Below are 25,906 nucleotides of genomic sequence, written 5' to 3' on the forward strand. Positions count from 1 at the left end.
ATTTTTATTGCTAACCATATTATTAAATAGTTCATATTTAGCAACAACAAAAAATTTACTTTTTGCTTTTCATTAATCAATAATGTCTTTAAATCAAGAAAAAATTGTAAAATACTGGAAATATTTAATCAAAACTTTTTATATATAATTATACAGTATTCAGTAACTTGTAAGCCAATCTATTAGATACAAATGCTCCCATCCCCTTTAGGGATGGGGGTGCAAATTATGTTAAGCCTTAAACAAAGCTTGCTACAGCATTGAACATCAACATGCTTAAAAAATAACAAGATAAACCAATTTTAGAAAATTTTGAAAACAAATTATCATAGTTGCTACTTGAAATTATAATAAAAAAATTAAAGAAAATACCAAAAAAAGTGTTTTTTAAAGGAGGCTTTCTAAAATTTTTATAATCAACTTCACAATATTTTACCATAAAATTGTCCATAACAACTGCCTAAATAAGACATAAAATTTTATCCATTAATTATAAAATAACTTATCTTTTTATTAAAATTTTTAAAAATTTCCTAAAATTTTCCAGAGTTGAAAATTTCTGGTAAATTTTCAACCCTAGAAACTATATTCAAATGATAATAAAAAAGGTTACTTTGAGTTTTATTACTTTATGTTATAAAGTATCCACTGAGAAAGTTATCTAACTGACAAGTTCCTACAAATAGTGCCATATTGGTATGTCACCATTATGAACTATAGCTTCATAATGGCGACATACTCTGGTAATTAGATTCTAAAGAAGAAGAAAATCTATGTTTTTTTATCTAGGTGAATTCAAGTTAGTAATTTAAAATTTTATTATTCAATTTTTAATATTTTTAATGGTAAAAAACTGAGCTATAGTAGAATGAGTCTTAATATAACGAAGTGTTGATTTAATAACTCCAGCGTTAAGCGAGATTGATTGAAACAGACTCCAATTTAACTGTTTGAGCCTTAGCTTTTGTGACTTCACTCAATACTAGTCAAAGACATTTTTAACTTCACTAGGTTCTTGTTACTAGTAATGAATGCAAATCAGCATGTTGCAACATCTACTTGCTTGCTCAATGTTGCATATCAAGACTTTAACTTAATAAAACTCTAAAATATATATAGCTTCATAAGTTCATCATTAGTAAGAACAGCTTCTTTGGACAACATAGGGTGCAAATTTGAACATAACAATAATAAATTATTTTGCTTTTTTACTTCAGACGTTCTTGTCTGAAGTAAAAAATGCTTTTGTCTGAAGTAAAAAATGTTCTTCCTTGCTTCAAGGAAATATGCCTCATTGTTCATTTTGACAATATTAGATACAGATCGCAGAGCTCAGAGATTACAGAGGTCAAAACCTGTGAGAATTGCTATTAGTTTATCATTTCCAGATATGTATAATACAAAGGAAGACCTACTTTAGGAAAACTTTTTTTTATACATATATTAATGACCCTGCAAATGTTCAAGGGTCTTAATTTATTTTTTACTAATGCAAAATAATTTTTTAAAATTTTTGATTTCAATGTACCCTAATATGTACACTAAAGGGCATCTAATAAAAAAAAAAGAACAGAGATTAAGCGTAAACTCTAAGTATGCTTTTAATGTTTCATTTTGAAAAACTTAAATGCAGGTTCAAAAACTTCTCTTTTACGTCTTGAGCAAAGTTTATACTTAATGATTAAAGGACATAACAAAGACTTTTGAAAATGTGATGAACCAAACCTCATTCAAAAATTTTACTGTTTTACTTAACCAAAGAATTTTATTTTGTATGCGACCAAAGGAGTGTAAGTTCTGTATAAAAAAGTACATAAACCAAAATAGCTGATGCATAAGTTAACATCAAAAATCTAATTTTTTTGTTACATCTTATATCTTGGATCTGCTGATCATGTGATCTGCTGATCATGTAATCTGCTGATCATGTGATCTGCTGATCATGTAATCTGCTGATCATGTGATCTGCTAATCATGTGATCTGCTGATCATATGATCTGCTGATCATATGATCTGCTGATCATATGATCTGCTGATCATATGATCTGCTGATCATATGATCTGCTGATCATATGATCTGCTGATCATATGATCTGCTGATCATATGATCTGCTGATGGATCATCTGCTGATCATGCTCCTGCTTGATCATATGATCTGCTGATCATATGATCTGCTGATCATATGATCTGCTGATCATATTATCTGCTGATCATATTATCTGCTGATCATATTATCTGCTGATCATATGATCTGCTGATCATGTGATCTTAGATAGCTACTAAAAGTTTGATGGAAAAAAAAATAGTCCAATCATAAAGGAATCAGTTAATTAAGTGTTGCTAAAAAACTTGGGTTCAACAAACAATATTAAAGACTCAAAATGATTGTTTCTTTTTTTAAATATAGAAAAAGGCAACAAAAAAAAACAACACAAAAAGTAAAAAAAAAATATGCGCTTGGTGACTCATTTAAAAGTCTTTATTTAGGACAGTAAAAGGTATTTTACTTTAAACAGCTCAAGCACTCAGAGAGTTGACCATTATTACACATATGACAAAGAAAATATCCAGATAGTGTTTGATTTGCAAAGTATCTAAAAAAATTCTTTTTTGGATAACCCTTCCCAATTAAGATATGTCGAAGCCACTTATTTGCTTTTGGTCGAAATATCATTCCAACATTTATATTAGTAAATGCTTAATAAGGTTTTTGTTTTGGAGCTTAGGATTGATTGTGAGAGCTCAAGAAGTCAAGTCAAGAAGGCTAATTTTTTGCTGTTGTTATTGTTACTTTGTATGTACAAAGTAACAATAACAACAACAATAAAATAAATTAAAATAATAACTGACCTCATCCTAATAAATCATTAATACAAACCAACAAGTTGAGATAATACTATTTGTAATTAATAATATTGTTTGTAATACTTCAAAATAAAAAATGGTAACAACACGATGCAGCGTTTTTGTTTTGATTTTCTTAAAACACAACTTTAACGCAAGCAAATACGATTAGTATTTTATTGTTTGAAGAATATCGCCTAACACCAAATTAAAGATTTTAATTTTCCTATTACAATATAATGATATATATTTTATTATACAATAATATAAATTTTTTTAAATTTTATATAATTTTTTTTCTAAAATAAATATGGAAAATTTTGAAAAATAAGATATTCTTTTTATTTTATGAGAAAATTCTTTTTAGTTTATACTTTTGTTTAATTCGGTGTTTTAACATTTTCGCATAAACTCACAACAGCTAAAATGCCGCTTTAAAAATGGTGCCGTTATTGACATAGTTTAAACATAAAAGTTTTTATAATGTAGTTTTATTTAGCATTTCATCATCCTTTTTTTAATCTGTCAGAGGACAAGATATTACGAAGTGATTTATTTATTTACATACAATAATATAAACTGTTTAAAAATAAAAAAACTTAATTTATTATTAAAGAAGTTTATATCTGTTTCGAAACGTTACAAAAATGCAAAACATGAGTTTGATCCTTATTTATATAAAACTTAATTTAAAATTTAACACCAAAACATTTTTCTTAATCAAATTAATTTACTATATAGTAATTGTAACGCAAATTACTATATAGTAATTGTATTGCGTTTTAATTTATTTAAGAAAAATGTTTTGTGGTTAAATTAAGTTATATTAAGTCCAACAATAATAATAGCTATTATTATTGTTGGGTCTGCGGACTTTCTTAAATTTATTTTGTCAACCGCTAATGGGTTCATTATTTTTCTCATGAAAAAAATATCATTATACGCCTCAAAACATCTACTTTGTTTTCAGAGCAATATTATTATTATGCAAAATACTAATATAATTGCGCTCAAAGTTGAAGACTTTCAAGTGATTGATAAAAATTTAATTTGTGCTAACATAAATATTTTAAATGATTGTGGAATTTCTTTAAAATGTAGAAAAAATTAAAACTTGCCAAAAGGCCCATATTTAGATGAAAAAGTGAAAAGCCCATGCGGGAATCCCGCTTAGCCTTTGGGGCCACCACGTCTCTGTTGAGAAGGTGTGTTTAATTACAAAATAATTTCATCAATCAGATGCTGGAAGATTTTGAGCTAATCATTGTAGAAACCATTATAAAAAGAGTTAAAGATGGAGTATAAGGGGATAAATTCGGATTAATGATTAAAGATAATGTAAACTTCATAGGGCTAGTTGTTTATTTTTTATATTAAAAAAGTAATTTTTTTAAAAAATGTTTTTTTTTGTGTATGCCAAAAACCATGAGTGCGGCAAAAACACCTAAACTGTATTTTAGAACCAAGAAAAATGTTAGGCATATTGCAAGCTGTGTTTTTTCAAAGTAAAAAGATATTTTTCATGTGTTTTTTTTTAAAGTTTTAATAAACTTTATTTGATCTTTTTTGTTTGTATGTTTGTTAGAGAAAATTGTTCTTAACTTATTTAAAAATAAGAAATAACTAAATTATTAATCAAAACAATATATTTGATAAATAAATATAATAAATAATGATAAATATATTTTTAAATAAACAATAAAATTGATAATAAAGTTAATCAAATTATTATCAAAAATTATTATCTTTTAAGACAACATATAGATTTTGTGTTCGAAATGCTTTTTTATATTTGGACCGATTTTTAACATAATATGTATGGAAAAAAGTATGAATCAATGTTGGCATCATTGAATGCCAAAATTGATTTGTAGGGATGCAAAAAAATCAAATATTGTATCATTTGGGAAATGTTAAAATTTCTTGTGTAGATACTATTAATAAAATATTAGACATCACCTGATCTTCTGAGTGAGGACCATCATCTCCTCTTAACAGTTCTGATCGTAGTAGATCCTGATTAGAAAAAGCAAACTTGGCTTTTTTCTAAGAAAAAAAAATTGGAGAGAATATTAAATATTATTTGTTAACATGAACAATGTTTTTTGAAAAATTTAATTAGATTATAAGATAAAGTAAAATGGGGTCAAATGGAATAGTTAAGGATTTTAATTACTTATTTTTTAAGGAAAAAATATTTTTAATTTTTATTTTTTTAAAGTTGTAGGGAATATTGAGTTGTATTTAAATATATAAAAATCAAATAGTTTTTTTTTTAAAGTTTTTTATGAAACTTTATTTGATTAAAAAAAAAATTTATTCAATTCTACACTGACATTTGGGGAGACTGAAATGTGTAAATATATATGTAATTAAAACAACATGTTATTTAAAAAACAAAAAAACAATCAATAATAACAATTAAAAAAACAATTAATAACAACAATCAAAAAATTAATCAAATAAAATAAACTTTTATTTATTCTTGTGATGATATTGATTCGTTTAGAGGTAGAAGAGGTTGAGTTGAGTTTTCAGTTGTGCAACAATTTTTGGTGCAATAAAACTCGGCCCCTTTTATGAATTGCTTTGGTATGTATGTTTGACATAGCCAAACCTTGCAATTTAAATTTTCACACTGGTACCATTCCATATTTTGACTTCCTAAAGCTTCACCTAAAACATTTCGGCACTTTTTACACTTATATTGGTTTGCAGCTAATATTTGCTTTTTTTTGCAGGTGACTAAAACATGCTTTTGATAAGCTGCTGAACTGTGTCTCTGTATAAAACTGTTAAAGTAATTTGTGCAAAACTCTTTTGACATGGCAATAAACACCAACATCTAGTGGCTGCAGAATATGTGACGAGTGAGCTGGTAAGCAAATTAACAAGATATTGTTTTCGATGCAAATAAATATGACCTAATAAATGACATGTGTCACATGACCATCTACGACTAAAATATGAATACCTAAAATTAGATAATTATAATTAGATTGATATAATCTTTTGTGAATGTAAAATTAGATAAATATAATTACATAACTAAAATTAGATTGAATTAATTACTTGAAATTTTCTTAATGGTGGGAACATACACATTAGTGAGCCACTGCATCAATAGCTTATCTTCCATCCATCTGGATGGAGATATAGCGTATATGGCATCATCTGAAACACTTAAAAACAAATCCCTGTACAAACATTTTTTTGATTTAAAAATAATGTATGGAGCAAGATAATTACCAGCAGTATTAATGCAACTTCCAACTGTATAATGGATTTTTTCTTTGTTACCAACCAATTTCAATGGTCATTTTGCACCATACCAGCTAACTATATTTTGCTTACCTTGATCACCAGATAAGCCAGTTATATCAATCTCTTCCTGGTGTACCATTAGGAAACAAATAAGATTGACCTTGGTGTTGCAAATAGTCAGTAACTAGTGTGATGACGTTATTGTAAGTTCTACCAAAGCCCCTATCGGACAATTTGATAAGCATATCTACCAAAACTGATTCAAGTGGTTTTGACAATCTTGTGCTTGAATCACTGTAAGTTGTTTCACCTATGCTGTGGACATGCCCGCCCAAGGCGTGTCCACGGCATAGGCGAAGAGTTGCTACTGGTATGCTAAATGATTTAGCGGATTTGTTAAGTGAAAATTTACTGCTTTGTACTTTAAAAACCGCAAGCGGAACTTGCTCTTTAGAATGTTGGAAGTTGTTTCGAGGCATATTTTATATTAAAAAAAAATTTAACAATAATCCATTTTAAATTTATGCACAAAATTTATAAAGATAGCTTTGTCACTTGAGACTTAATTAATTAATAAAAACCGCATTTAAGAAGAGAGTAACTAGCGTATTTCATTTATTCATTAGAACCATTTAATAAAAGCAGTCAGTAAAAATCATTCATTTAAATTCAGAAAAATTTCATGAGAATTTTTTTTAATACAAAATATTTATAGTTAGAGATTTATTGTTCACTTAAGATTTAATAAAAAAAGCTGCATTTAAGAAGTGAGCTAATACTTCACTTATTATTACTTCATTCAACCCCAAAATTCTCCTTTTCCGTTTTTTACTCATAATTTTTTTCCTAAATAGCAAATTTAATTTTGAAAAAAGATTCTTGATCAGTGTGAAAAGTTAAACCAGAAAATTTTTTAAGTTCAATGATATCAAATTTGACATTTTTCAAAATAATAAAAAAAATCTTACTACACATACGAAAACTTAAAAATTTATAACAAATTTAATCATCAAAAATAAAATTTGATACCATCTTACTCAGAGAAGTATTCTCTACAACGCGATTTAAAAATATTCGCAAAAAGATAAATTATAATTAGTTAAGACCAAAAGATTAAACAGTGTCATAACTATTTCATTCTACCCGCTATTTCATTGTACCCTGTTTTACTCTATATAACAAAGAAAGAAATAATTATTAATGAAGAAATAATAGCATAAACCTAAATACTTTCTCAGAGAAATTATCTCAGAGACACTGAGTTACAAAAGTGTCCTCAAAAAGCAGACAGCATTTAATGAAGAATAGAGGTCAAAAACAATCAAAGATTTAGTTTTGGAAAGGTAGATTTTTATTGTTATGCCAGAAACCTTCTGGTTCATTCACAAACTCATGTAGCATATTTAATATAAAAAATGGAAATCAAAAGCGCTGAACTTAACTATGCTTATGGAGTTTGCCTCCTCGGAAGTGGCAAGTCTTTCAGTGATCTCCTTGTGAGGGTATAGCTTTTTGGTTATTAGGCTGGCTTGTGGTAGGATTTCCCTAACTCTGTGGTAGCTCTAAGAGAGGCTGATTTCTTTTTCAACAAATATTTAGAGAATATTTTTTTGTAGTTCCCTTTACACTTGTCAGTTTCTAAATTTGTATCTTTCTACATTCTTCTAATTTGTTTATTTTGAATTTATTTCTGTTAAAACAGGAAATCTGATTTATTACCTGTTATAACAGAAAGGTCCTATTGTGCATTAGATGGAAGCGATGAGGCAAGGGCCGTTGTACTTGACATACCAAAGATCCACGATAAAGTCTGGCATGCTGGTCTTCTCTATAAGCTTGCTTTATATGGTTTATCTGAGAAAGTTTTGAAAAAATAAAAAACTTTTCTAGATACACTATATGAATTTCAGGTTCAAAAACATTTACAACATGCTCAGAGCAATAACAAATTAGTAGGAATCACTAAATAAATTGTTTAATGTTACACCATTTTTCATCAATACATTTACACATTATCTTAAAAACCCTTATTTATTTCCATCACTGGTAAAAAAATAATCTGGACTCAATCAAATTAGAACATCAGTCAAGATTATTTTGAAAATTTTGCTTTTCATAAAATATCTCTATGGTTTAAAAAAAATTTGTTATGTTTTTCACAGAAAAAAAATTTAGCTTTTGAAGTTGTAGACACATTTTTTTGTAGCCATGTAATCACAAGGTCATTGCTATTGCACAAGAGTGTAGAAAAAACTTTTGAAGAATTTTCAAGACTTGATTTTTGAAAAACGAATAAAAACAGGTCAGAAAAAAATAAGCTACTCAGGTTAGTTCCTATTTGAAAAACCCTCAACTATTCTGTTTGCAGAAAGTACCAAAGGAATAAAATATTTTACACAAAGTGAAAAAAAAACATTGTTTACTTGAAATTGTTTAAAAAAATTTCGTTTGGGTTGTTAAAGCTATAAACTTATTATACCTTTCCAAACCTTATTTAAACTTCTAACAGATTTTTCTTTTATAACAGCTAATAATGAATGAACATTTAAAACTTTATTTAGTGAGCAGGTTCTGCTTTTTCTTTGTTATTAGTATTTTAATTGATAAAAATTTTTGTAAATAGAATAATTAAATATGTCCTCAAAGCAAAAACTATAATAAAATTTGCATAATTAAAAAGAAGATTTAAGGATGCATTTACTCGACAGTATGTAATAATTTACATGAAAAATTTACTGGAAAAGTTGATAACTTAATTGACAGTACCTAAAATAAAAATTACATAAATACAAGAATAAAAAAAAATTACCATATTTTGTTCAAGATTTTTTAACTCAGCCTTATAGTTTTTTAGTTTGATGCTGCATTTTTGTTTGTGCTCTGCTGAAAGAGTTCTCACTTCGAGGTCCATCTGCTCTAACTATAAAAAAATATATATATATAAAAAAATAATAAATAAAAAAATAATAAACCTTGTTTTAGTAATTCTTGTTATTAAATAAAATTTTTTATTATTTACAACTTCTAATAACAACAAAGTTGAATGTGTCAAAATATTCACAACTTCTAATAACAACAAAGTTGAACGTGTCAAAATAACCAACTGTAATTCATTAATAACTAGTATTAATTGCAATCACTTCTATAATTATCTATAAATATTTTCTATAATTATCTATAAATATCTTCTATAATTAACTATAAATATCTATAATTGTGCTATATTGTGATAATCATTCACAGTATTTAATTGTAATTAATTATTTGATAGTTGCTTAAAAAGTGACAATACTTGGCGTTTTTTTAAATGAAATTTCAACCAATCAAAAATAAGCAAAAAATAAAAAAATCCATTTAAATATAAACTGAGATTAAAAATTCTGTAAATATTAGGATGTGTTGATATAATTCAAGTTAAAAAGAAAAAAATGTTTATATTTTTTTCTTGTTTCCAGACCATGTGTGGCGATGTGATGGTTATGACTTTTATCATCATTGTTTATTTTTCTATGAATTTAAAATTTTTTTGTTTTTTATCCACAAAAAGTTTAAATTACCTTTGAAACAACTATTTAGGTATAGACCCCTTTGACAATGTTTGTGTATGCTTTTGTTCATTTCTCGATGATTGCCTAACCAAAAATAACAAATACTTGTATTTTGTCATTTTTTGAAACTTTTTTAAAAATATCAAAATATTTGTTTAAAAAAAGAGTTATTCAGTCAATATACAACATTAAGGCAAAAATTGAAAAATAAAAGCTTGTTGAGTTATGATTGTAAACACAGATCTTTGTTGTTGTTTTTTAATTGTAAAAACTGCGGTTTTTATTTTACTTTATCTATTTTTTTCAAAGTGAAATAAGGATAATTAAATTATTCAATAAGCATAACTAAATTATTCACTAAAATGAAATTAAAAATTGTTAACAAATTAATGATTGTTAAGGTCATTGAAAAATTCATTCACAACGTGCCTCCATATACACATCTTCAACACAATGGAACTTTTAAATATTTTCAAATGTCAATAAGATTAAAAGCAAAAAGAAAATTATAATCTAAATAAATATAAATTATAATAAATTATAATAATTATAATGAAAAAAAAAAATCCATAAGTTAACCTGATTAAGATACAAAAGTTAGCCTGATAAAGATTCAAAAGCCTAATTGAGATCCTGATCTGTTTTGACTAATTGTTTGTTGCCAATAAATGAAGAGTAAGTCAAAAGTTTTTTAACCAGAACTATTAGTTTTTATCATGAAATGAGTGAATCAAGAGTTTTAAAATCAAAGCCTAATATATTGTTGTTATTTCGTGATGAGCAAATCAAAAGCTTCATAAAAATGAAGAGTAAGCCAAAAGTTTAAAAATAAAGATGATAAAATATTGAGGAAAAAATATATTTTTTTAATCTAAAAAAAAAAAAAAAATTGAATAAAATGTGTGGCTTTAAAACATATACTTTAATCCATTTAGAAATATTCTCATTAGATAAAGTTATAAAAATATAAAAAGTAGTTTCAACATTTAAAATAAATAAAAAAAAAACAACTAAAAAATAAAATAACTAGTTCTTGAGCGTCATCAAACTTTTGATCCACACTTGTCACCAGTTCTCTTTTTTCATCTAAAGACAATATATAATATTCTTCTATATGAAACTGACAAAATGGACTGTTCAAAATTTCAAATGTATTTTTTCAAATTTTTACAAAATAAAACTTTTATATATTACTGAAATGTGCTCTTTTAAGTTTTTATATGTATTTTTTAAGTTTTAAAAAATGTAACCTTTATATAATACTAAAAATTGCTATATGAAATTTTCTGTGCGCATTTTTTAGTTTAAAAATATAACTATTATACTCTAAACACAATTTTATAAATTTTACAAATACTATCTATCAGATATAGATTAATTAACAACTGTTAATACCTCTAGTATTAACAATGCCAAATGCCAAACCTTCCACCATCCCATCCCCTTGATGATTTTAGCAAATGCAGAGATTTAAAAATTAGAATAAGAACAAAGATTTATTTCTTTTAAATCTTTGAGAGTTGAAGCCAGAAAACTTTGGTAACTCAAAAGTTGAGTTTAACATTTAAAAACTCTTAAGTTTTGAAATTTTTTTTATTTTAAAAAAATGTATTGTTATTTTAAAAAAAAAAAAAAAATTTAAAAGTAATAAAAAACCAGAGCCAGATCATATTTACCTAGCTCCACATTGTAAGAGCTAGGTAAGTACTAGGTAAGTAGCTAGGATACCTTCACACTGTGGATTACCCCTATTGCTCTTATTTACTTCAATAAACTTGTTCAATAAAAAACTTGACCTTGTTCAGATGTAGAGTTTTTGGAAAAGTGATAAAAAAAAAGAAGAAGGATACAGTGAGCAAGTCCCGTCCAAGTGAGGTGTAAGAAACATATTTTTAGATTAAGGTATATTTGCTTTAAATTACCTGAAATACCAAAATTTATTCCAAGAAATTCATTTTACTAAATAAATTTCTTACAGTAAACTAGGTATTTTAAATGTATCAAGATATCTTTAAAAATAGGTCCGGACTCTCAACAACCTTATCGCTCTTCCATATTTACAATTAAAAAATTAGGTCACAAAAACATCCTCTATCAGAAATTATAGAATTTTTAATAATAGAACTTTTACAGTCACTGTTAACATTTAAACAGTTATGATTTATGAATCATTACCCCAGTCAAAATTAAAACCTTGTAGCTCACTGTTATGTAACAACATATACCACCTTACAGCTGTCATAACATGCTGTTATGTTATGACATTATAGCAAGATTATGTTAGAATAAGAGGATAACAGTTGTCATGTATAAGCAATTTTATAACTACAACAACTATTATGTGTTGCAACAACTATTATGTTCCTGCAACAGCTATTAAATAACTTCAACATCTATTACATTCCTGCAGCAGCTCTTAGATAAATTCAACAACTATTATGTGTCTGCAACAGCTATTATGTACATGCTACTATAAAACCATTAAAAAGCAACAACAACAACAACAACAAAAAAATGCAAATATTATTAATAAATAATATACTTATTAATTACCTCCTTGAACATTTGGTAATTTATTTGTTTTGGCAACAATATCTGCTGTAATTATGCCAAAGTGTTTTTCATAATCAGAAAACAATTGAGACATTTTAATGTGTTCACAATCTACTTTCTTTTGATCTTAGCATCTATCAGAAAAAATATTTATTAGTATATTTATGAAAAAATTAACAGATTTAGTATTAATAAAAACTTTATTATGAATTTGTTATTTAAAAATCTTAATTTGTTGTTTACTTATAGTTATCAGTTAGTGGTGTTGTAGCAGAGCGCTCACATCATAATTAAGACATATTGAAAATAAGTCTTAATACATCTATGGCAGTATTATAGTTAACTTATTTGCACATTTGCCTTGTTATATATACATATATATATATATATACTCCTAGTTTATAAAATAGATTTGTATATATAATAAAATATTTATAAATAAAAAAATCTATTAGGATATTTATTTAAGTAATGCATTATAAAAGTTTTAACAAAATTCGGAAATAAAGTAAATTGAAACATATTATATCAAAAGTAAATATAAAATAAATTGAAATATATTATATCGAAAGTAAATTGAAAGTAAATATAAAGTAAATTGAAATATATTATATCGAAAGTAAATTGAAAGTAAATATAAAATAAATTGAAATATATTTTATTGAAAGTAAATCAAACAAAAAATAATTTTCTAAACCTAACGACTACTTGACTATTTTTAAAAATTAATTTTTATTTAAAAAATGTTTTTCAAGTTAAAAACTTTATATATAAAATGTAATATATTCTTTGTTTTTTTTACAATCTATGCTTAGACTTTTCACTACATTGGGAATTTTATGTTTTGTGTTAACAGCATTAATTTAGTAATCATTTTATAAAAATAAAAAATCTTTTTAAATTCATTCATTAACAAAATGCTTCATAAATTTCATCATTTATTAACAACATGTTTCATCAATTTCAACAGACATCTTTAGATTAAATGATAATTTGCATAGCAATCAACAGACATGTTCAGGTTAAATGATAATTTTTAAATAACATAGTTGTAAAAACTGTCATTTAACCTGAAAATGTAATTCTAATTGATGATATATATATATATATATATATATATATATATATATATATATATATATATATATATATATATATATATATATATATATATATATATATATATATATATATATATATATATATATACACTACACAACAAAATGATAAGGCACCCCAAAAATATTTATAAAACTCTACTATACATTTATACTTAAAAACTAATTTTTATAGTAAATGAAAACAAAGGGCTTCCAACACTAAACAAAATTTTTAAAAATTTTGTTTTAGACATTTATTAACTCGCATTTTATTAAAAAAACTGCTTCTTTAGTGCGACAAAATTACATGACACTTTTGGAAAAAGTTTATATAAACCGTCTTTTATAAAAAAAGACATCTTAATTTAAAAAAATCAATAGTGAGTACCTAGTACTATTTTTTTTTTGAATAACTTCAATCACTCTAGAAGGTAAAGAACCATAAAACTTTTTTATGTAAAAATGTCATCTGCATCCCATGCAGATGCGATGGATGATTTCATGTCAGCTAGTGCACTTTATTGCTTACCACCTTCAATTAATATATGTGACAACTGTCCACAAGCATTCAATAATATTCAGGTCTAAGGATCTAGCTGGCCATTTCAATGTTTCAATTTTCTTGTTATTGAAATAATCCTTTACTATCTTAGCTGTATGATGCTAACATTATCTTGCTGAAAAACAAAATTTTCACTACCAGTGACAAATGCTTCACGCCGTAGAAATGCACGAGCAATTAAAATTTGTCTTTAGCCTTCATTTTTCTGTCAATAAAATGAACTTCTCATTTCTTGTGATAAGATCACCTAATCGCACTCCAAATCATTACACCACCGCCATCCATTTGATGCCATTGCTGTGTTACTGGTTCTTTACGCAAATCATATTATATCTTTACGCAAATCATATATATATATGAAAATAATAATTCCATCTATTCAGCCCATCAAGACAAACATTTTTTGTCAGAAAATACTATTCGTTACCACTCTTCTTTCCATGTTGCGTGGTCCTTTGTAAAAGTTATTCAATCCTTTAAGTGTCTTGTTATCAATGGTAGTTCTTGCTGAGGTTTTTTGTGCAAAAAGTGAAAATCATTATGAATAACTTGCTGAACTGTACATAAATTAGCAATCACACCTACTTCTGCAGAAATTTGACGTGCAGTTAATAAAGAATTTTGTCTCAACACCTTTTACCTATTACAATTATTTAATGTTAGTGGACGTTTGAGACTTTTTTTTTATTCCATATGTATGAGGACTATTAGTGTGGTTTCTAATCAAAGTTTGGTTGCGTCCAATGGCTCTAGCCATGTAACTAATGGAATGACCTATTTTTGTTAGAGAGCACTTTTTTCTCATCTGGACTTAACGGGGCAGCATGAATCATTATTAACTAATTTGTTACTTTATACTTAATAAAAAAACCCTAAACTAAAATATTTGACAATTCAGAACAGTTTACAGCTAAATAATCGTCTGTGATGCTTATATCAAATAAATAATCATAATTGCCGACAACTGCGGTTTGTAAATAAAATATTTTTATGTAAAAACATTTATAATTTTGTCGCACTGAAAAAACAGTTCTTTTTTTTATAAAATGGAAGTTACGCTTAAAATAAATTTTTTTAATGTTGTTTATTGTTGTAAACCCTTTGCTTTTATTTACTATAATTTTCTTTTCCTATAAATTTCTTTAACTAAACATCTTTATAAAGTGTGTTTATTTCTTTCACTAAGCACTTTATAAAGTGCAAACACATAGCAAACACTTAAAACTCCTGTAAACTTTTTTTTAAATTTATAAAATTTCATATAAAAAAACAACCTTTAATGCATTAATAACTCTGCTAGAATAATAAGTGTCTTAGCATGATAAAAATTTTATCAAACATAAGCTGTGCAAAAAATTACAACAAAACAATAGTAAAGTAAAAAGTAAACAAAACAATAGTAAAGTAAAAAGTAAACAATTATAAACATGAATAAACAAGTTAAACCACCAAACAACAATAAACAATATCGAATCAAAATAAAACAAACTTAGGCAAACAAAAAACAGATTTTAAAAATTAACAAAAAGCTAAAATAAATGAAGTTTTGATCATAATTTATTATTAAAAAAATTAACAACTTGTTGAAAATGATAAATAAAAAAACATTTCAATAACATAGCAGCAAAAAACTTTAAAAATCTTCCTTTTCTATTTTCTATTAAATAATATTTAGAAAACAAGAAACTTTTGTCCTTTTTTTTACATTCCTATGTTGCGACTTCAAACAAAAAAAATATTTTAAAAATCATTATATCGCTTTTATTCTTTACAATTTTGCATACATAGTTATGTTAATTTATGTTAATTATGTTAACATAACATAGTTATGTTAATTTATATTATATTAATTTTATATAATTTCAATAAAAAACACTATTCACAATTAAAAATTCACTGAAAAAATTTAAAATTTACTTTTTTAAAACATCATACCCTAAAATAAATTACACTATAATACAGGTCTAACTATGAAATACTTTTATTTCTGTATAATGAAGGTAATTTAAAATTTTCTTTACCTTTTTCTTTTTTCTATCTTAAAAAAATTTACCAACATTAAAACAGCCTAAAATTTGATAAAAATAATGTTGATCTAAAAGATCATCATTAAGTCAACTTCAAACAACATTAAGTCAACTTTAAAGTCACCATACTTTAATTTACCTCCAATATGCAGAAACTTTTTACAAAACTTTTCATGTTTTTTTAAATTCTTCAAATAGTTAACAAAGTTTAAAAAGTTAGAATAAAAAAAACCATTTTACAGCAGCAACACCTAAACTAGGGCCATTCTACGAACACCACATTCACAACAAAATTTTGCAGCTGGAACAGGATATTTCGCTCCACAATCATGACAAAAACTAGCAACCTTGCGCCTTCCAGAATTAACATCACATGGATCTGATGGAAGGGCTCGCTTAGAACTAGAGTTGCTTTTTGTTTCAATAAATTCATTCACAATTTTTGTCTGTGATTTTGCAGAGTCATTGCGTTTCAGTTCTTCCAGCCATTTTGGGTCACTAAAAAATTTTTCAAAAAAAACTATTCCGTGTAAAAAATAACACTAAAATAAAAAAAAAGTATTAATAAATGTAATAATAACAATAGTAATAGCAAAAAATATATATAGTAAAATATATAAAAGTAATAAAACAAGTAAATATTATTTAAAATAATAAAAAGCTAAATAAAAAGTAAACATTTTACATATTATTAACTTTTATTTTTATTAAATAGAAAAAATTTAAATTTTTTAAAATAAAATAACAAAAAAAAAACTTACCCACTACGATTCTTTCCTAATTTATCTGCACTTGAGGGAGCTGAGCCACTCGATGTTTTACCATACCTTATGTTGCTACTGAACTTATCTTCATTTTCATTTGCTATTCAAAAAACAAATTTATAATATTAATTATAATAATAATAAAAATAAAATTATTATTATTGTTATTATTATAACATTTTTTGGGGTAAGTTAAAAACATGTTGAAAAGATTTTACCAATTTGAGTTGGCTAATGGCGAGTGGCCCATGTTTTTCAAATTTAAAAATCTGAGCAATTGACATAATTTTATTAGGTCCTGTTATTAATAAAATTTTCTAAAGTTTATAACTTTAAGAAATACATATTAATATAACTTAGTTGAATCTAAATTAGATTATGTATAGCAATAAATTAATAACTTAATTGAAATAATTGAATCTAATAACTTAGTTGTTTTATCAGTAAGAAAAGACAGAAGTACTGACAATCTGTCGAGCAGGGTTTCCATGACTAACATATCTGAAGCAGCTTATCATCCCTATAAACAACTGATTTTATTAGACGATGTGCAAGTTTGATGCATTCTGCTATCTTTATGCAAAGCAAATGATAGTTATAATGAACTGTACTTTTCAATGACAACAAATTGATTACCAAGTCACTCAGTACACTTGACATAATCATAACTTACAAAAATTTGTGTTTGTACAATCCAATACCAAATGATACCATGGTATAGAATATTGTCCTCAAATGCTTGCAATTGTTAGCACAGTTCACATTGTTTAGATCATATTGTTCACATGTTCAAATCATATTTGCTTTGATTTGATAGTATCAACAATTTTATTAAAAATATTCTATTTAAAATCTTTTTGCCTTGTGTTAGCCAGGAAATTTTCCCTGATCAACTTAAAATTGCCTATGTAATGCAAACAATCAAAAAAGGGGATGCAATGTAAATAATGTAAATAACTATCTAATGTAAATAACTATTGCCCTATCTCTGTTCTTCCTGTATTTTCAAAAATTTTAGAGAGAATCTTATATAAAAATTAACACTCATCTTTCTGTAAATAATATATTAGTTAATAATCAATATGGTTTCAAAAAAATAACTCCACCGAACATGCAATATTTCAGTTTACTTGTAGTATTAACAAGTCGTTTAATATTGACCATCAAACTCTTATTAAAAAGCTTAAACTTACGGAATCACAGGAGTTGTTTTAAAATGGGTAAAGAGTTATATAAATAATCATACCCAATATGTGCACATTGACATTAAACGTTACTAAACATTACTTGTGGCTTGCAACAACATTGCCTACTCAGACCACTTCTTTTTCTAATATACGCCAATGATCTACATAAAGCAACCTGAGGACAATAATGTTTGCCGGTAACACAAATTTATTTTTATCTATTTTATTTATTTTTTTATTTATTTTTCACAACAATACTTTATTACTTGAAATTTTGAGCTTAAAAAAAATTTAAAAATTAAAAAAATTACTAAATGGTTCAAAGTAAATAAACGTTCAGTAAACTAACTCTATTTCACCCACTTTCCCAAAAAAGAATTAATACCATATGTAACGCCTTCTATTTTCATTGACAGTATTCAAGTAAAAAGTTAAAACTACAGTTTTTAGGAATATAGATTGATGAAAATCTTTCATTAAGACAGCACGTCAAAAATTTAAGCAACAAAATTTAAAAAAATATTGGAATATCATACAAATCAAAAAGCTATTTAAACATCCACACTTTAACGCAACTGTATTATTCACTTAACAAGTACAACAAAAGTAAACTAGAGCCTAGAGCCATCTTTATCAGAAACATACAGCACGCTTAGTTAATTTGTGTAATCAAAAAACTCATTTAAAGCCTCTCATAAGAAAAATGGATGTATTAAATATATATCAACTAAACGTATATCATATTCTTTTAATGCTTAAAAGATCAATTATGCACAAAAACAAAAAAATTAATGACATCATGTACTAAAACTCTTAGGAATTAAACGCACTTTAATAAATTATCAAGCCTGTAGACTGCAACAGATATTATAAGACTCTTTGGCCTGCAACAAAACAGAAAAGGTGAGCTTTGACTGAAATAAAAAAGTTAGTATTTTTTGGTACGCATTTATTATTTTGTTTTAATCAAAAAAATTTAGCTCAAACGTTTTTTTTATTATTCTCTTTAATATGAACACAACATGTCTCAGGTTTGGCATCCCTTTCAGAAATATGAACACAACATGTGTCAGGTTTGGCATCCCTTTCAGAAATATGAACACAACATGTCTCAGGTTTGGCATCCCTTTCAGAAATTTTTATTTTTTTATTTAAATCTTTTTATTCTTTTATTATTTCAATTAACATAAACTTTTTTTTATTTACTACATGAAATACTTAACATGTAAATATGTAACATGTCATTTTACAGCGGTTCTTAACAACAAGATCTCATGGCCTTTCATAATTGAGTTTAATATGTAAAAAAAAAAAAAGAATGAGTTTCCCCATTCTTTTTTTTTTTTACATATTAAAAATCTTCACTTTTAAGTGTTTATATTATGATATTTTAGCTTGTAAGTTTTATGAAATATTAATGAAATGTTTAAAAATGTAATAAAGAACACACACACACACAAAAAAAAAAACTTTTTTTTTTTTCAAAACTATTTTTAAAGAATTTTTATAAAATTTTACTTCATTTTAATACCGAATTGACCTATTTTTGAAGAACTTTTTTTTAACATTTCGAACCTATTAAATAGAAAATAGACTTAATCATTAGACAATTGAGCTTAAATTGGGCTTAAATAATTCATAAAGGATAACTACAGCACATAAAAAAACACTGAGTTATTATTTTTTATCAAAAGGGGAGTTTAAGGCACCCTAATAAATGTATATATACTATACCAAAATTAAGCTTCATATCTTTTCCAGCAAAACGTGTGTCTGACTTTGTATCACTTCTGAGGGGTGAACTTTCCACTTTTTTATTCAAAACAGGCAAACTGTTATTTTTCGAGCCAGCAGGCAATGCTAACAATATAAAAATTTACATTTTATAACTTTTTATAACATTTTATAATTAACTAAATTAATAACAGAAAAATTAAGTTTAATTTAAAAAAATTTTTTTTTTAATGATGTGTTTTAGTATAATAAAAAAAAAATGAAAAAAAAAAAAAGAAAAAGAAATATTAACCTGCACTCTTTGCTTTTACTGGAGAACTTTCTGGCTTTTTCAAACCTGGTACTGGAGAACGGTACTGAGTTTACCAAAACAAAATAAAGCAATATAAAAAAAAAAATAATTCAGACTAAAAATAATATTTAATATTTAGATAGTTACAAACTCAAGTTTTAATTTAAAACCAAACCAATAATATTTAAATAAATAAACCACTCAAATAAGAGTATAAGTTTGGGTCAATTTATCAATACAAATCTCAATACAATTTATCAATACAAATCTCAATACAATTTATCAATACAAATCTCAAAAAAATTTTTAAAGATTTTATTTTTTCATCTTATTCATCATCAACAATTATATAGAATTCTGGTATGAGGTAGTATGCAATGTTTATATGTGGTACATTATTCTGCTGTGACCATGTTGAGCATTAAAATTAATGTTTTGCTGTCTATTAAGCTGTATGAAATAAGGCTGTAGATGAAGTTATATGTTGTTAAAAATGTTTCAACTATAACATAGTTAATATCATTAACTATAAATCTATAACATAGTTATATAGGTAATGATGATCAAGTTGAAACCATATTGATTATTAAACAATGTATTATTTACAGTGAGATAAGTATAAATTTTGTTATATATGAATACCTAAAAAAGATTGTAAAAAATTAGCTATGAAGTTGAAAAATTCACAAAATTTCATAATGAAGACAACAGGCATTCACTAATTAAGCTAGACATTACTAGACTCACTAATTACTCACTAATTAATAGACAAAAGATAAAAAAGGTTAGTCAAAATCAGATAAACTATCAGACAGCTGCAAAAAGTGAAAATAAATCAAAAAAACAAATGAAAAGATTTTGATTCTAAACTATTTGAAAAATTTGGAACAATCAAGTTAGTTGAAAGAGGAGTAAAATTAGAAAGAAGTCAATAAATATGCAGTTTTTATTTTTTTGTTTTTTCTTTGGTTAAATTAAAATACTTATTGTGGTCATAGTAGTAAAAAACAAAAACAAAAAAGAAAACAAATATAAGTATTAAGACTTTGAACTTTTGCCCATCTGAAGGTAAAGATTAATAAATATGTATGATATGAATAGGATATAATAAAAAAATAATGAGAGGTATAATTCTATAAGAGCTGAATGAGCTTCGTAAGTATTATAAACACCTAATAAATTTGTTACAATATTTCTGCATTGAAGAGAAACTTATACAATTTATACTATAGCAAGCACAAATAATGCAGATGAGATAGTTGCAACTAAGTTTATCATTTTTATTCACATTTATCATTTTAAATGTGATTATTGTGCCAGTATTTAAACCTATTCAAGTATTTTTTTAATGAATCAAATAATAGTTTTACAAATTTTTGTAAATATAAAGTACAAAAATGTCAAGAGATTCAAGATTAGTTTCAAATTAACTATGATATATATAAAATTATGAGAAAAAATTCACTCAAAGAATATTACCTATTTAAAAATTTTATTGTTAAACCCATATAATTATTAAATGCCATATATAATGTGTAACACTTGTTAAAATGATTTGAAATTAATTTTTGCTAGAAACACTTTCAAAAAAAAAAAAGAAAAAAAAGAATACCAAAGAATTTAAATATGAATAGGGAGAAAAGTTGGGCAAACACTGCCTGAAAAAAGCATCAAAAGTCAAAAGAACTGCAGTTTTATTTGTTTACAACACTCGCATCAAAATTAAAAAAATTTGGATAGAGCAGGAATTATTTTAATGACTATACAAAAGGGCAGGATTTGTAAAAAAAATAATAAAATATAAAAAATTTAGTAAACATACTTGTATTCTTTTATCTTGTTTTTCTTTGTTCACACCATATTTAGAATCTCCGTTTTTAGGTAACCTTGATTTTTGATCTTTACAAAATCCAATGTGACGCTCTGCTGCAGACTCATTAAACCTTCTATCACAATGAGGACATTGGACATAATCTGGATTAAAGGTTGGTGATGGAGGAGGAGGAAGTTCACTACCAGATTTTAATGCAGCAGTTACACCACGTGCTGCTCGAATGGTTTTTATGAAGTCATTGTGTGTAGCTCGCCAATCTGCTTTTTTTTTTGGAATCTGCAGCAATATGAAGAGAAAATGTGAAAAATACTTCCTTTGAAAATTAATTTTTTTCTTTTATATCAAAAATTATATAACAACCAATACTATTTATATGGTATTGTCTAATTATACCAAATTTTCAATATACTTGCCTATATTTTTTATGAAGCATTTGTGAATTTCAGTCACTTTTTTTTGCATGATATTTTGAATACACTTACACTATTTTATATTTCTGGTTCAGAAATATAAAATATATATTTCAGTTTAAACTTTATTATAACATAATAAATATACAATAACAGATTTTTGATACACAGAGTTTTACAATAATAATAATAACAATAACGATTATTATTAACTTACATTAACTAACAAAATTTTTAATTAATTCAAGGTTACAAGTGTATAAAAATAATTGAAGGTATATATCAAAGTGTTGGATTGGTGGCTCTTAGTTACTTTATGTGTATTAAGCAATTATTTAAAAAAAAAAATTCTGAATTTTGTGATATGAAAAACAATAAGATCAATGTTAAAAATTACAAAAACACAATTTGTGTTGAAAGTCTTACTTTTCTTTGTACTCCACCATTTATCTGCAGAAAAACAATTTTATATTGAATATCTGAATAATTTTTATATTACAATAATTACGATAATTTTAATACACTATAACCTAATTCTGACTAACTGAACTGACTCAAATTTACATTGAACACAGTAGGTCAAAACTCAAGCAGCTATTTTTTCTGTACCAAAACTTGAGAAACTGTGCAAGACATAGCAAGAAAAATAGATATCAGTAAGATAAAACTTAATAAAAGCAGTTGCTATAGACCAATTTATCCAACATTATCTGACTTGCTCCTTTTAAATCATTCAAAACAAATATCTAAAACTTTTAGAATGTCTAAATTTTATATAAATACTGTAAATATTTTTGGCATTTCTTGAAATTTTAAGAATTACATTATTTATAAATATCAAAACTAAACATAAAATAAGAATACCTTAGGAGGAGCAGAAGAAGCTGTGATAGTTTTAACAGGGATCCCTTGTAGCCGTTGCTTTTTTGAATCAAAAACTTTTCTTTTTTTAAGCTTTTTGCATATGTTTTTATGTCGAAGCTAAAAAATTCAAAAAATTATTAACACCATAAAATTATATCTTTATAAGTTACAATTAATTTATATTATTTTATAATAAATAGTATAATTATGTTATTACCACTTAACTATTTACAATCAAAATTTTACTTTTTATAATATCTGTTATAAGTTTTTTCACAAGGATAAATCTTGAACTAAAGATTAGTGACTAAAGTTAGACTATTCTACAGCTTAGAGAGTTTTTCCCGGAAATTCCCAGGAATTTTTTATACTTTTAAAATCAAAGAATTACTTGTGTATATACTTTATTATATTAGAATAATTATTTATTCAAAATAAAAATACATTAATGTCCACAAAGCTATTTAATGTGTATAATCTGACTTTAGAAGTCACCTATAATATAGAAAAAGGTAATAACCAAATCATAATTTTTTTTTAATTAAACATGATTTAAAGCAAACATAAAAGTCATTAGTTCTAATACATAACGCTAAATGCTCCCCAGTGGGTTGTAATTCAAAACAAACACATAAATGCTCCCCAGTGGCTTGTAATTCAAAACAAACACATCAATTTCAAATACAAAACGCTAATTACTCTTTAAAACTTGTAATTAAATTTAATATTCAAGAAATTTCGAATAACATTTATTTCTCCACGTATTGACAAGACAAGTTAAGTAAGTTTCAAAATATTCTTATTATTTTCTTTGACCCCAAAACTAATATCTTTGTTCTAATATTTTTAATTTTTTTCATTTAGAATCGCCAAAACATTGTTTTAATCATGGCTGACTCAGTGAGGAAAAAATTTTCAAAAGAAAAAGCAGGCAAACAAGCCAAGTGTTTGAAATGTCCGAATAAACTATTAAATTATGAGGGCTCATCAACCAGTGGATTAATAAAACATTTGCAACATGTTCATAACATTAATATCAAAAAAAGAAACTTAAATGGAAATCAAATTGCTGGTTCAAGTAAATCTGAGACAATCCCTACAAAAGCAAGTAAGTCTCTCCCATTATTTTTTTCTAAGAAACAGTACTTAGCAGAAATAGTGGTCAGACTTGCAGCCGTTGATGGAGTTTTAATTTACAGTATATGCAAAAGTGAGTTCATTCATCAACCATTACATGAAAAACAATATCATCTTCTAAAAGGCAAAAACAATGTGACAAAACTAATTCATAAGTATTGTGATATGGCAAAAAATGAATTCATTATTAAAATAAAATCACATAAAGAAAAAAGTGGAAAATTTAGTTTAATGCTTGATGAATTGATGAGTCTGCGCAATCGAAGATATTTGAATATCAATATTCATTTCAATAAGTTATTTATTAATCTATGATTAGGTAAAATTTTTGAAAGCTGTACAGCTGAAATATTACTTGATCTAGTTAAAGGGAAACTATCAGAGTTTGCAATTATCTCTTCAGATGTTGTTGCATCAACCTGATGACCAAATTTGATCATTACTGCTGCTGCAGTAATAATAAAATTTGGTTGATTATCTGGTTTTATACACCAATTATGTAATAACCATGGCATACACTTGTAATGGACGTTATTTATAATAGAAATGAAAATTTTAATGTCTGTCACATTGATTCTTTAGAAAATGAATGTAATTTTTCAGTGATAACTCTAGCAAATCTGAAAATGATAACCTAAACAATTTCGAACTGCAAATATATGAAAGAGAAAAAATAAATGCGGTTTTACAAATGATTAGAAAAATAGTTAAATTTTTTAAACATTTGCCTAAAAGAAATTCCATTTTACAAGACCTATGTAAAAGTAGAGTACAGAATTGAACTTAATTTACAGCTAGATTAGTGGACCAATAGAACGGGCGGATGGAACAGCATTTCGACAATGGTTGAAAGATTTTTAAAAGTGATGGATGCAGTAAAAAAAGCATTAAATAAGTTGAACTTCCTAGAGCTATTTAACGATATTTATGTTTCAGTTTTAAAAAATGTTTCCAACACTCTTCAACCAATTAAAATAGCTACAGAAGCATTAGGTAAATGTGATGCAAATTTGCTAACAGCTGATGCAATTTTAATTTTTTTGTTTGATTCCCTGAATAACAACAATGATGTAATTTTAGAGTAGATGTTGCTAGCTCTGTCTCTTTGCGTTAAAGAGCAAAAAATCAAGATCTTGTGACTTTGATTAAATATCTCTAAATGCGCGATTTACATTCAATTGCTACTCCTGAGCTACCTTTATCTTTAAAAGCTGCAAGTATTCTTTTTTTTTTTTTTTTACATCTTCGCTTCCAACAAAGCTGCAAGCAACCACTATTAGACTTGGAAGTTACTGGAAGAAAAAATATGAAGTTTGTAGAGCAAGATAAAGATTGACAGACAACTTTAAAGATTGCAAATTATATGAATAAGAAACGCAAGACGAAGGAAGTGAATTCCAAAGAACTGATGTTCAAGGAAAAAAACTAGAAAATAAGAGTTTTTGGAGCACTTAGGAACAGTCACAGAAAAAAGATGAGACTTGATTGAATGACGACTAACACGAAAATGAAATTTAGTAGATGGCACAAGAGAAGCTAGCACTTTAGATTAGTGCCCATTATAGAATTTGTAGAAAAGAGAAAGAGAAGCAACATTATGACGATGTGATAATGGTTGGAGGTTGGCTACAAGAGCAGGTCCAACTATATTAACAATGCATTTTTGCACCTTGTCTAAAAGAGAAAAAGCATCATTAGAAGATCCACCCCAGATAAGGCAACAGTATTCCATACAAGGCCAGATTTGAAATTTATAGAGATGAAGAATAGAATCCAGAGTGAGAA

At 25.8% G+C, this 25,906-nt stretch overlaps 2 protein-coding genes across 6 annotated transcripts in view; both read right to left on the minus strand.

Annotated features, from left to right (window-relative positions):
• The window catches only part of LOC105844992 (vesicle transport through interaction with t-SNAREs homolog 1A), a 20,078-nt gene extending 7,723 nt beyond the window's left edge, over positions 1–12,355 (minus strand). For both annotated transcript variants that reach the window (XR_010638231.1, XM_065796254.1), the window contains exons 1-4: positions 12,211–12,355; positions 10,685–10,743; positions 8,919–9,029; positions 4,805–4,891 (exon numbers count right to left, since the gene is read on the minus strand). Coding sequence is in view for 1 of the 2 variants with exons in the window: in XM_065796254.1 (XP_065652326.1) it covers positions 4,805–4,891; positions 8,919–9,029; positions 10,685–10,743; positions 12,211–12,304 (351 nt within the window). In the remaining variant the exon portion in view is untranslated. The remainder of the gene's footprint in view (positions 1–4,804; positions 4,892–8,918; positions 9,030–10,684; positions 10,744–12,210) is intronic.
• Positions 12,356–15,906: 3,551 nt separating this feature from the next.
• LOC124818837 (zinc finger C2HC domain-containing protein 1B) overlaps positions 15,907–25,906 on the minus strand; it is a 37,386-nt gene continuing 27,386 nt past the window's right edge. For 2 of the 4 annotated variants that reach the window (XM_065796256.1, XM_065796255.1), the window contains exons 5-11: positions 22,985–23,101; positions 22,547–22,570; positions 21,699–21,986; positions 19,877–19,940; positions 19,585–19,710; positions 16,661–16,763; positions 15,907–16,397 (exon numbers count right to left, since the gene is read on the minus strand). In XM_065796256.1, the coding sequence (XP_065652328.1) occupies positions 16,151–16,397; positions 16,661–16,763; positions 19,585–19,710; positions 19,877–19,940; positions 21,699–21,986; positions 22,547–22,570; positions 22,985–23,101 (969 nt within the window). In that variant the 3' untranslated portion in view covers positions 15,907–16,150. The remainder of the gene's footprint in view (positions 16,398–16,660; positions 16,764–19,584; positions 19,711–19,876; positions 19,941–21,698; positions 21,987–22,546; positions 22,571–22,984; positions 23,102–25,906) is intronic. The other 2 variants (XM_065796257.1, XM_065796258.1) reach the window with 2 other exon arrangements.

The sequence above is a fragment of the Hydra vulgaris genome, chromosome 04 (genome assembly GCF_038396675.1).
Source record: "Hydra vulgaris chromosome 04, alternate assembly HydraT2T_AEP".
Taxonomy (NCBI): Eukaryota; Metazoa; Cnidaria; class Hydrozoa; order Anthoathecata; family Hydridae; genus Hydra; species Hydra vulgaris.